Source organism: Photinus pyralis, unplaced genomic scaffold, assembly GCF_008802855.1.
Source record: "Photinus pyralis isolate 1611_PpyrPB1 unplaced genomic scaffold, Ppyr1.3 Ppyr1.4_LG1, whole genome shotgun sequence".
In the NCBI taxonomy this organism is placed as follows: Eukaryota; Metazoa; Arthropoda; class Insecta; order Coleoptera; family Lampyridae; genus Photinus; species Photinus pyralis.
In genome coordinates, this window is record NW_022170249.1 from 14907775 (window position 1) to 14921698 (window position 13924).

The 13924-nt window shown below is 33.7% G+C and overlaps 2 protein-coding genes across 2 annotated transcripts in view; both read left to right on the top strand.

The window, feature by feature from the left end:
* Positions 1-13924, top strand: part of LOC116175814 (hypoxia-inducible factor 1-alpha) — a 38175-nt gene that overhangs the window by 16790 nt on the left and 7461 nt on the right. The window contains exon 6 of the mRNA XM_031494164.1: positions 1148-1254. Within this exon, the coding sequence (XP_031350024.1) occupies positions 1148-1254 (107 nt within the window). The remainder of the gene's footprint in view (positions 1-1147; positions 1255-13924) is intronic.
* On the top strand, positions 7145-7894 carry LOC116176963 (apolipoprotein D-like). The gene is made up of 3 exons (XM_031495816.1): positions 7145-7304; positions 7353-7656; positions 7705-7894. The coding sequence occupies exons 1-3, from the start codon at positions 7182-7184 to the stop codon at positions 7848-7850; spliced, it is 573 nt and encodes a 190-aa protein (XP_031351676.1). The 5' UTR covers positions 7145-7181; the 3' UTR covers positions 7851-7894.

Sequence of the window (13924 nt, forward strand, 5' to 3'; positions counted from 1 at the left end):
AGGTTTGTCGCACCTGTCTATCATGGGGATCTTGGAAATCATAATAAATTTGCCGATTTGTTTTTATTTTTTTCTCATATTTAAACCGATTTAAAAAAAACACTTTCTCATGGTCACTTTTGCTCTACAAGACAGCGTTGAGGGATTTTCAATACAACATTTTGTTTCGAAAAATCAACTTTATGTTTTTATATGGCATATGTACATTCTGTATTGAGTAGCATTATTTATTATACAACGTACAACACACAATAAAAAACAAAAGTTAGAAACTGTTGATTTCAACAGTATGGTGCACAGAACCCCCTAATTTTCTTGGAAAATGGAAAATTTACAAAAAGGTATTCTCAGACGATGAAGACGTTGTGCGCAGGTGCACCATCCTGTTGAAACCAACAGTCCCCACTTTTGTTTTTTTATGTGCAGTACATCGTAGTCATAACAAAAAATGCTACTCAATACAGTTACCTACTTTTTTTTATGGGCCATATAACAAAATATTTTTTATTGAAAACCTCTCAACGCTGTCTTATAGAGCTCAAATAGTGACAATGAGAAAGTGTTTTATTTTTTTGTATCTGTTCAGATAAGATCCGAAAAAAGTACCTAAAAAGAAAATCTGCAACTTTCAGTTTTTTTGGCACATCATCAGAAGTAATGATAATAATTGCGCACCATCTGCGTATCTTCTATGATTTCACAGATCCTCATGGATGGACTTCCTTATCTTGCACACAGTGTATGCTGTATGTCATGCTAGAAAACGTCAGAATTGTACTAAAGGCGGTCCAAATTTAACGTTATTTTCAATCCACATTGGGTGGGGTGATTCATTAAAAAAATGGGATTAGATTATGTCTCTCTCATGGGTCCTGGTTCTTCAAATGACAGTTTGAGTAAGGTTCTTCCTGCTACTCTTGCGGGATCCGAATTTGTCAAGAGCAAAAAAGTGCTTGGTTTTCTCAAAGAAAAGTAGTCGTATTATTTCATTGGTTGTTCCTTTTACCATCATAGCCAGCACATTTTTAGAGGATTTGGTGCATTGAAGCCCTTGTCTGTAAAAATAAAATTAATGAAATCATTGAATACTTCACTTTTTTAACATAATATGAATTGTTTATATGTAAAAGTGATGGTTTTGTTACAGCATGAAGGACTTTCTTGGTTATAATGCAGATGATTTGATTGGACAATCGTTGTACAATTATCACCATGCCATGGACAGCGACTCGATATGTAGTGCCTTCAAGTGTTGTAAGTATTCATGCTCATTTTACCTCTTATTACGATGACTTACATATTGTTAAACTCAAGGTTAGTTGTCTTGACTATTAAACAAAGACAAACCATTACTAAAAGTAGAAAAATCCAAGTTAATGTGCTTTACTTGGGGCTCGAAGCCACTCAGCGTGGCCACTCAAATTGGGATTTCATTTTCCTAAACAATTACCGCAAATTTTGTTGATTATTATTTTTACTGTTAAGAAAAGTGTTTTAATCAGATCCCTTTCGATGACGTCATGATACTATTTATTGATTTATACTTAATCCATCTATTTGGACAGATTAGCTATACTAATACAGGATACACATTTTTCTTATCACAACATCAGATTAAATGAAAAACTGTGCGCTGATATGGCGGCAAAGATAAACAAGTCAACTTTTACTGCATATTTACTATTTCGGCCACATTTTTTGTTGTCTTGCTCAATTTTTATTAAATTTTCATATCTTGTTTCCATCCCAAGCTTTTCCATAAACTTTGCAATGGTTGCAATTCCAGCCACACTCAGCTTTGCATCCCTTGAGTAAATAACTAGTCTTTCTAAAACGGTCAGTTATTTTACAAACGGCACAATATTACCTCACCTATTTTTTTGTCGCCCTTTTCTGTACAGCCATGCACAACACTGTAGTGAGTGTAATCTGTATTTAACACAACATACATATCTTGCTTCTGATTTTCTAAGTATATATCATAAGTTCCCATTGTTTTATGAACTGGTTTTAGTTGTACCATATAGCTAATGGCTTTGTTGGCGGAAATGCTGTGTATGGAGTAATTTGCGTGGAAAACATATATCATAAGTTCCCATTGTTTTATGAACTGGTTTTAGTTGTACCATATAGCTAATGGCTTTGTTGGCGGAAATGCTGTGTATGGAGTAATTTGCGTGGAAAACTAGTAATTAATGGCAAGATCATTCAGTAATTCTTGGTGATTCTGTATTGTTTGTTTTACTTGAATTTATTGGAGCGCCATTATTTATTTTGGAACGTTGTTTTTATGGTTAATGTCATTTGCAGGCATGGAGTGAGCCTGGCAAATTTTTAACAACTAATTTGCTTTCGTGGATAGAACGTTGTTTTTATGTGATTAATGTCATTTGCTAGGCATGGGTACTTCCAGTGAGTCCTGCTGCAACGGCATTGTTCCCAACATAAAACAACTAATGTTCCCTATGTTTCTGATAATGATTTTTTAAATTAAATTAAACCACCGAAATAGAAAAAATAGTATGAAAAACGCGTGTTACAATGCTTTATTGTAATACTCCTATCTTGCTGATACTCGTGGCTACTCTTCGCGTCGCCACTCGTGCCATAAGATAGTCGTATTACAATAGGTCGCATTGTAACACTTGTCTTTCAATATACTATTAAAATATAGGACAGGTGCCGTGTGTTTAACTTGCGGTGAAAATTTCGCCCAGATTTCTTTTTTCAAATAATCTGGCTGGATAAGGTTTCACAAAAACCTGCTGCCTCTATTTTTCTAATTTTGTAAACATAAGAACATAGAGGAGTAATATACACCTTCCGTTCTACTTTGCATTTTTTTAAATAAATTTCAATACCAAGAACAGAGACAAAGAGAAAGCAAATGTAGTGTGTGATATGAAGTTTCTTGGTGTTCAGGTCGAAAGAGGTCGAATGTCAATCCGTTTGCCCTGCCTAATGGGGTTTGCATATTGTCTTTGCAAATTTAAAAATTGCATGAGCACTTGTAATGGCGAGGTATAAGCCAAAAACTATTATTTTAACAGTTTGGCACGGCTAAACCTTTTATTTTTAATTCTGTATAACTTTGCTTAATTACATGGTTTTGTACAATAAAAGAAAACAATTATTTTTAAAAGGGATGTACATATTTTTTTGCCAACATGTTTTATACATCTTGCCAGACGCCTTTATGTCAAATTTAATTAACGCGAAAACTTTCCATCATCACAATCTTCCTAATGTTCTTTTTTAAATGTTGTTAGAAAATGAAAAGTACTCACTTTAACTGTTAACCTTTTACTGGTATTTCTGCAAGAGGGAATATTTCAAGTATTTAGTGATTTTTAAAGCATAATTGCAACCCTCACCCAGTTATAACATAGATTAAATAAAGTACCTGATTTTAAATAATTAAAAAAACTCAATAATGTTGTAACTGGAAAAGAGAATAATTTTGGTAGTAGTATTTAAACAATGGTAGTATGCATCTACCAATTTCAGTTTATTCTAATTTTAAGTATTGAACAGTTACATGAGTAGATATAGAAAAGACATTGTCAGATGATAAGTGCTACAGTTTCAGACTACAAAATATTGAAAGAAATATTATTGTTTATTGCTTTAAAAATTAATGTACAAAATACTTCAATAGATTTCATTTATTATGCAATTATCTACTTTTATATTCATATACTTCGTTTTACTGTTTTATAGTTCGATAAACTTTTTTTACATTTTTAGTACATAATTCTTAACTTTTTGCATTGTGTTTTAGCATATTTCCAGGTCTTTTCGATTTTGAGTCCATTTTTCTCGCGTTTTTCCAACATTTTCCTTATGTTCATATAGCAACAATTAGATAGGACGTATCTCGGTACGTATTATCCGAGGTCTACTGCTCTGTACAAGTGAGAAATTTGTTTGCTATTGAATCATATACATTTTATTGGATCTTTTTGTAATTTACACTGTACAATTGATGTCGTCTTTGTAATAAAGAGCGAGCCGTTTGTCGTATTCTCAGTGTAAAATAGATAGAGGTGTATGATTGCTTCTTCAATTGTGAAACAGTTTCGTAGTCGTCCAAATTATGAAAGAAACATAGGTTCAGTCTATTACACTACTGCTAGTGGAGTTTTCTTACAAACATCACAATTACGCGCATTTATTTGAAAACGTCGGTCGAAATAGATATGAAAAAATATACAGAAGATGGAAGATTCAACCATTTTTGAATAACAACCAGTTAAATGAGTAAGTTTGTTTCAGTGACAACGCCAGTAATACCTTTGAATGCACGTAAACTGGTTCAGACACACACATGCTGTCGCAGAGTTTTTTGTGCATGGTTTATCATTTGCCTTTTTGATACCTTGTGTTATTTTTACAGCGTTTAATAACAATGTGTCAACAGCACAAAATCGCAGTCGACGCAAATCCTGCAATATCATTTTTAAGTATTATATTTATTATTCAAAAACAGTTGAAGATAAGCAAATAGATGTACCCTTGTGGAGTATTTTATGGGAAATTTAACCTCTACAATTTAATCTTTTACACATTTTTTTTGTATTTATGACGTTTCCCATAATAGGTTGGCATTTTTGTGCTAAATTGTGCGTAAGGGTTGAGACGTCAAGGAAAAAATGTGAAAAAGTCTTAAAGAAGGAGGGAAGGAGCAAGGTGTGAAAGAAGAATGAGCAATTTAAGATCATCGAAGTATGAAGAATGAATGCAGTAGAATGAAAGTGACGAAGAGTTCCTGAAAGAGACGTGAAGAAAATTTTCCTTAAAGTGTTGAAGAGGCCATGGCAAGAATATACATGATGGTTAATGAGACGATGGCAGTTCAGAATTAACACTCAATAGAAGTTTTTAAACTATGAGCAAACAAATAAATTATTCAAATTTTAAATCGGAGAAATTACTCAGATTAAATAATAAAGGAAACAATAATTAGAACTAAAGTAAATGTTAATTTTAGATACAGTGTATGTCAGTAATATGTCTAATTCTCCACCATCTGTAGTTGGTCTTGTTTGAAAGACTACGCAAGTTAGGTCGGGTGACTTAGCTGACCATGGAAAAATACTTCCTCTTCCTATCAATTCAAATAATGTCGCACATTCACGGAGAAATGTGCCGTGCACCCATCGTGTTGAAAATACATCTTCGCCGTTTCCAAGGTTTCCAAGCTTTAAGGAGAGTGGATAATACATCCTCAGTTTTTTGCGTGGCATTGTGTCTTTTTTGTTTCAAAACCAACTTAGATGAATATAAATATTCGAATTTAAATTTATGAATGTGCGTATTTACGCCATAGTAGGAAACAGATATCAAAACGCGGTTTTCACTTATATTTGTATTCAGTTTTTCATCTTACTTGATAATATCATATCGTTCCGTTTGAATCTTTCAAGAAAACATCCTCTATGTGGATGTCACTCCGTTCACTACCCCTTATTACACTTACTAAAAGGCTCTATTCATGTAAAATATGATTACACGAAGAGAGTTCTTTCCAATAAGACCAATTATGTGAAAATCGGTTAACCTAAACTGAAGTTACATTTAACTCCTTAAAGAGATGTTCCCCTTCCCCCACCCCCTCATATTTTATGAGCTAGCTAAAGCAATATGAGGCAAAATTCAAACAAGATTGTGGTGCATGTATTTTTTATGCTATTTGTTGGGTATTGTAGAAAAAAATTATTTTTTTTGCTTAACCATTATCTTACAATCTCTAACGACAAACCTAAAAACTTGAAAATAATTTCCGGCGATTTCTCTTAGCCGCTTTTGTTAACAAAATCTTTTTCCCCAAGCTGTTCCATAGATATGGCCTGTGACAATGTGCAGTGCATGCGCAAATTAATCGTCAAGATTTTTCTTGATTGAGGTGCCAGCGCTATAAGCTACCGAATGCATAAAATATCTTGAAAACTGTAGGGGTAGCTAAGGCCTCGTCGTACGGACGGACCGACGGACAAAGTGACCATAATAGCGCCTTCCAACATGAGTTGGAAAAACCACGTTTTTCGATTACCTTTATTATCTTGCTTGGAATTGGTTCAATTTTTGTATTTTGAATCCAAAACTCGTAAACATTGATCTTTGCCAGTTCGAAATATGCACAAGGATCGAAAACTTGTTTCTGAACTTTTCGACGATGTTTGATGTATTTTAATTTTAGCATCGATTTAAAGTCGATTTTCGCAAAATGCCAAACATGGAAGATTTAGTGTGACGTTTTCTCCACTTACTTCCAATTTTTAGCGCATTTTCCAACTCAAGTTGGAAGGCGATATTATGGCCATTCTCTCCGTCCGAGGCCGCAACTACTCTTACAGTTTTCAATATATTTAGTGCATTCTTGTTGAATGAAGTAGCTAGCACCTGAGCCAAGAAAAATCTTTACGATTAATGACTGCGCAATGTCAACTTTTTTTAGTTATTGAGATATTGCTTTGAATTTTTAACCACAGATGCTTCTAGTAAGAGCAACCATGTCGCGTATTGTAATAATTAGTCGTTAATTTATAACGCGTTGATCGAAACGTAATCGGGCGCTCATTGGCTCATTTAAATTTTTTCTGAATAAATTAACAATATTAGCGGTTATTTTCCGAGGTGCATGTTTTGATATGTTAAGCAGCACAACTTGTAAATTGACTCAGTTATTTTTCATTCAATTTGAAGGTTCCTATGGGGAAGATTTCTTGGACACATGATAATTTTAGCGTTTTATTGACCTAAAACACGACCAGTAATAAATTGATTAACGATTGTAGCCACTTGATGTACCACTTCTGAGTTGTGACTAATTAATACCTATTAGTCATTTTTATCTTCTTCAAATAGGTATACATAAGTAATTTCCAATTGGGATAAAGTGGGTTTCTTAATGTGATAAAATTGTAATTTTTTTCGGTCGTAGTAATTGACTTTCATGTGCATTGTGCAGTGAGTTTCAAATTAATAGATAATGGCACAATTGAATAGATTAGATATTAATAAAATTGCGATACTAGTAAGGTGAACTTAAGAATTTCATTGAAGTATAATGGTTTGCCAAGAAACGCGATAACACCTTAGGTATCAATGGATTGATAAAACTAGATATCAATTTTACAATAAAATCCCCAACTCATCTCATTTCGGACATTAGTGACAAAATGGTTTCCAAGACTATATTGCTTGCACTGTGCCTGTTGCCGGTGGTGTTTTCACAAACCAATACAACTTTTACGGGAACATGTCCAACTGTTCTCATACAAGCGAAATTTAACGAGACTAAGGTAAACCGCATTTTTTTTCAAATATTAACGTGCTAACACCAAAAGCAGTTTGCAGGAAAATGGTACGAAATAAAAAGGTTTAACAACACATTTATAACCGGTCATTGCGGACGGCCATCGTATAAATGGAACAAAACAAATTACACCGTTACATATCCCACTAAAAATTTACAAACTGGAACGGTAGTCACCACCAACTTTACTCTTAAAAAACAATTGTTGCAAAATCCGGGTAAATATGACGTGTATGCTAACAAAGTAAAGAACTTCATTCCTCAATACATCTTGAGCACGGATTACAATACCTACAGCGTAGTGTGGGGATGTTCGTATAAAAACAACCAGAATATTCGTAAGTAATGCATAAAGTGCGAGTCGCTTAATTATACTTCCATTTTAGAGCATCTATTCGTTTATTCAAGGAACGGGACTTTAAGCGCGAACTTTTTCAATAAGACAATTAAGCCCATATTGGTACAAAATAAGTTAAATGTGACACGGCTTGTTGACATTGTGCAAGATCCCAAGAAATGCGGTGGATTGTGAATTAATGTTAGTGTACAAGACGAATAAAATCTTACTTTATCAAACTGTTTTTTTTTGCCATGTCAATTACTATAAATGTTTGCGGGGTTGTAAAGAAAACTTGATCAGAACAGAGTAACACTTTGTATAGGAATTTTGTACCTTATTAAATGAGTGCGTTTGTGACAGTGAAAAGGACCCTTACATGGACAGAACGGATCCAATCCACGGTGTGATTAGCTGTATTTTTCATAAAAATTAATCGAAACGTAATATTTAATGGACCTCATGTTCGAAAAATGGGGCCTGCACACTGCTCGCCTGTTAATCGCCCAATTAAGCAAATCTACTCAATTTCTAGACCTAACCGACTTGTCCCCAATGTTAGACGCACAACTACTTCCCAATTTGTAATTCAAGAGACCGAATGTTCCTTATAGTAAATTTGCATATTACTTTATATACATTTACGAGCAAAGTTAAATTCTTTCGAGTTAACCCCTAACTTAATTTGTATTCGGAAAGTAACGGTAATTTAATTAAAGACCGTCAGCTACATTTGCCATGATTTGTCAATCTAAATTCATTGCAACAAAAGATTAATTCATACTTTCACGAGTTAAATCTTTAATTAACAGCAGGTGGATATTGCGCATGGAAAACTGCATGAATCTAGTTTTACTTCTGACACAAACCCGGAGTCTATTTAAACAATTTATTTTGGTAGGATATTAAACTGTATTTTTTAATTAAGGAAATTGGATCGTTATTTAAGGGGATTATTATTTTGGGAATGTCAGAAACTGAAAATTATAGTTGAATTATGTAATGTTACGTAAATCATAAACATATAATTACTCTGCACATGTGTTCATCTGCGGACTATGTAATTAAAATTTTTTAATAGTATTACATTTTGTAATCCCACAATACGGCGTATGTACATCGCGAACTATCACAAAGTTAATTTTGTAAAGCGAAGGTGTTTTGAACAGCTATGTTCTCATCAATTATAAAGCGCAAAAGTTCTGAAATCTCATGGACCATTAGACAGTGTTTGTTTTAGTGAATTACTGAATAATGATGACGGGGTAGGTTTATCAGAACTCGCAAGCTTTTCCTTTCAGCCCCAATTAAATATTAAATTTTGTAGAGCGTTTGAGTAGTTGGGTATCATTTTGGACGTAGAGGCAGCACCTCCTTATTTACATCTTAGTAATTAGCAACAACAACATGCCAGCCCCTTAAATAACGAACGTCTTTCGCTCTTACTCCCCACCTCTCCAATGCAGGTACAACAGAAATGTGTTTAATAGGTTCCATAAGTAACGTTTATTTCTCATTTATGGAAGCCTAAGAGCTTATTACCTCTCAAAAGGGATTTATGGATTTCGTCCTGTCGTACCGGGTATAAAACAAATATAATATGAAAATGATATATTATTTGAAAATGAAGTAATTATCTTTCATATTACAAGCGACTCCAGAGGAAAGAACATTTGCTCAATGCGAAAATTACAAAATTAAGTTTATCTTATTATAGAATCACAGTTTATTCCGTGGCGCGTACTCAGATCGACGCGGCGCGGCGGCCGCATCAGTTGACGCTTTGGCGTAATCGGCATTAGAAAAAGTTTAAACAATTTTTAACGTTTCAAACAGGGATTGTAGGGCATAGGTTCCCAGATCAAATTTAAAGACCAATAATTTCTCTACAAAACGGTATTTTTTTCGTCGATCGGTTCAGCTAAAGTGGAACTATCAGTGTTAGAAAGCTTGTGTTGCTAATTTTCAATTGATTTTAATAAATTATTAACAATATTAGCGGCCATTTTCAGCGATGCATTTTTTGATATGTTAATCAGCAGACGTCCTACGACAACTCAGTCATTTTTTCATCGTCAGAAATTTAATTTGAAGGTTTCTATGGGGAAACGGGACATATTGAGTGGACTAATATCTAAAATGTTTGAATTAAAATCTTCCTAACGTAGTGGCACTTTTGTTTAGTGCAGCAGGCGACACCAATTTTCTTATTTTAAATAGACCATTAGCGCATTAGTCATTTCATTTCGATTAAAAGTGGTGAAAAAAAATGAAACTCAACTTTTTTTAATGGAACAATATCTTTTCTATTATACCGATCATTATAGAAAATTTTTGTTGCCTCCCAACATTGATAATTTCGTTAAATGCCCCCTTAATTCAAATAGACACACATCATAAAAAATTCCGTCCACATGTCCTTCCATTTGTCCACGTCTTCGACTATTTTTCTTTTGAGTACTATTGATCTGACATTTTAATAGAAGGTTCCTTATTGGAATGAAAATTTAAGTTTTCCCTTCATATCTTAACTAGATTATTATTATTATTATTATCTTCTGCAGTTTTTCAGACATTTGGCTCAAATTTGAAATTAAAGTTACACTGAAGGGCTTACATTATTGGTCATGTCAATGGTGAAACAAGAATTTAATTTTCTGCTTTCTGTAGAAGCTTTTTGGTCTCATATAATTTTGTCGTATCAGTGACCGTTATGGAGAAAAAAAATAAAAATCAATTTTCGGTAGTTCGCTGAATGAAAGTATAATTTTTAAAATTATCCAGTAAAGTAAAGTAAAAATATACGGGGTGATTGACTATTTAAATTTTGAAATGTACAGTTACTTTCGGTTAAATCGAAAATACTAGGTATTTAGAATATTTCATTTTTTTGTTTGTACCACCAAAATTGATTAGCACTTACAGAGAGTAACTGCTTCCACGTTGGATATGCGTCTTTTAGGTGCCCTTTCTTCTACTTTTGTAAAGTATGCAAACTGACCAGCAACCTTTAAACGAAATTAAATAATACAAAACTACGACAAAAACCTACACAATTACAAGGCAATTCTAAAGCAAAAATTAACACTGAGACACCAAATGGAATGACAAGAAATAGTTTATACGTAAAGAAGTCCTCCACATTTAAATTAACTTCAAATTGCCGTACAAATGTAGAAAATCGAAATACAATAATATGCACTGATTCCAGAAGATTTATAGAAGCCATTAAAGCAAAATCGCCAAGCAATGATCTATTAAACGTAAAGTAAATTGACATTTTAATAGGTTTGAATGAGTAGGCCAAGTCTCTCTTTAACAGTGAGAGTAGATAAAGTGATCACTTTAACAGCAAAGGCATTCTAATGACATGTCATTCTTATTAAAAATGGGACGCGGAGCACGAAGTAAAATGAAGATCAGAAATATTGTTTCCATGAAAACGACGGGAGAACCTAAGCTTGATATTTTTGACGTCTAAATTAAATTCAGAATTTTTAGAAGTTTTATAATGATTTATATGGCTGGCTTCTGCTTGCAAATAGAGTTTTGTAATATTACGTTTAAATGGCAAGCAACTCTAAAATGTGACCTTTCGCCGTTTTGCAATTACGGAATTTGTGCGATAATCCGCTCGTATATGGCAATCACTTATTGTAAGGGTTGTAAACAAATCTTATATTAGGTACATAATGGATTTCTTTCAGTGTTGTATTAATTTCTTCATTAAAAATTCTTTTATCGGCCCTGTAAAATATTTTTTAGTAGCTTCTTCCAGGTTAAGTTAGAAGCGAAAGCTCGCATCACAACCTTACTTACTTTTAGGGCCGTTTTACTATAGATTTCTTCTGTTCCATACATTATTCAAATTTGGCAGTTGTTTCTTGGTTAAGCACATTTTATATCAGCATCTATCTCTACATATTTGCGCATTGTCTGCGCTTAATTGTCTATATTTTACAACCTTCTGTATTAAGGCAACTATGCGTGAATTAGACATACAAGAATATTAATTGCCTCGTATAGTAACTGGTGTATCGCAGTGTAAAGTTTACATTATAATTCGCATGGCATAACTAACTTACGCAATCGGCGTTTAAAGTTCCTATCCATGATTTTTCTTTTTGGTTGCTTGCGTCTTTGTTGGCTGCTGGTACACATTTTTCATTGTGTAATTTCTCAATATTGTAAGTTAAACAAAAAACCCGCAATCAAGTTGGCAAACTAAAAATTGAGTATTTTTGCTTAGTAACAATACACAATGTTATCTCACAAACGGATGGACATACGCATTACAGACCAATCGCTGATAATAGTGTTAGTGTTCAAAAAGACCTGTAAAATAGCCGTGCTTGAATACAGTTTGGGAAGGTACATTGAAGATTTACGAAGTAAAAGGGAACTATGTACTCACAAGATATCGATTTGTCAATTTCTTTGGTATTCTAAAGGTCTTGTGAAATGTACCGAAAGCTATAATCCGGTAAAGGGGCGACAAACATTTTCTTTTGCCAAATTCTATTCTCCGTTCACAGTTTGATGGTAGATATTTTCCAACCATTAGGGTTTTATTTTCACTTGCCGGGTAAAAATAAAGAGTTTCGATTACGCGCACCGTAAACCGAAACGTTTTCTAAAAATAATTGATAGTAACGTTTTTAAAACGCGGAAACCCTATCTCGGCTTCATTTTACACCCGGGAGAAGTATTGACGTTTATATGGATAGCGAGGGATAAATTCGGACTGGGAGAACAAAGAATCATTTTTAGGAGATTCACCCAAAGGACAATTGCCATACTCTTGCCTCTCCGTTGCATTTTATTCCCACATTTGCTTAAAGTTAAATGGTTGACGTTATCTATCTCGGGACATGTATAGAAACCTGCAACTTCTATCAAATTTATCTAGTTTTCCCCAACTTTAATGGAAATTGGATGTAAATTCAAAATTAATTTGTAGAGGTACGTATACGAGTTTGTTCGGAGATCTTGGGATTTTTCTCGAGACGCGTTGTTCAATTATAATTGTGTAGAAGAGTTTTTATAGTGGATGGCGGTTGGTATCCTGAAAGCCGAATGACACTCCATTTCTGCAAAACTACGTTAATTTTCGCTGTTATTGTTATTTTTATCTTTCAATTTAGTAACGCGGGGTTTATAAAAATAACTGTATATTTTTAAGTCTCTCTTTATTTGCACTGCCAATTTCACTACCGAATCCTTCACTGACAGCTGAGTGGATTAGTATCTTAAGTCCTGTAAATTTAATTTCATTAATTCCTAATTTATTCCGTTCGTGCAAGTACCGTTTTGCAAATAATTGTAAGAGACGTTTCTCTGCCTTTAAGTTGTGAATATTATATGCTAACAAGGCGCTCTTTGATACTAAACTTCCCAAATTTTCAGATTATATCGTCAATTAAATGTGTTTTTGGTCAGCAGCAGAATGTAAAAAGCATGAACAAGGTGAGGATTAGACTATAATTTCGCTCTATAGTCGATATCTCAGCTATACAGGTTGTATCAAATTTCGTGTTAAGTATCGAGATCTTGCTTATTAGTATAGATCCAGAGTGGGTTAAATGGACAAAAATGACCCTCGAGTTTATGCCTAAATAAAATCAAAAAGCAAAATTTACCCCCTCTAAAGTTTACTGAATATGGTGAATTAATTGACCGTCTTTAAACTTTTTATCTGTTGCCGTTTAAATTAGAGTATAATCACCCCGTACGGACAAGAGAGTTTGGCTAATAATCATGTTTTTTAAGCGTACCTAACCACTTGAAGTATAAACGCATTGAAATGTTCTGTACTTTGGACCACAACGCTTTCGTGGTAAAATTTACTTAAGTATAATACAACCCATTCTTAATAAACAAATGCATACCTACACGACAATAATTTCGTTGAAATGGTGGCACAGTTTTCCCTTGTAATTCGGCAATTAACCTCAACTTTCGCAATTAAAATCTCATGTACGACTACGGGGCTGTTTAACCTAGATTATACGAATTCGTCTTCAAACTTTTCGAAAGTAAAATGTTGCGCGATCTAAAACACGACTTGAAAGTTCGGCGAATATTTTTATATTACGCGATCTCAAATACTGAACACGACTCACATAGATTCGCCTTGAAGGTTCGCCGAAGAATCTTTCACTCCCACCAAATTTTTCCAAATATAGTCGCTGATTCAAAAATCCGAAATGGACTCGACGAAAACCAAGCTTCGGATAACTTTTTTATACCTGTAAAGGTATAGCGGAAAA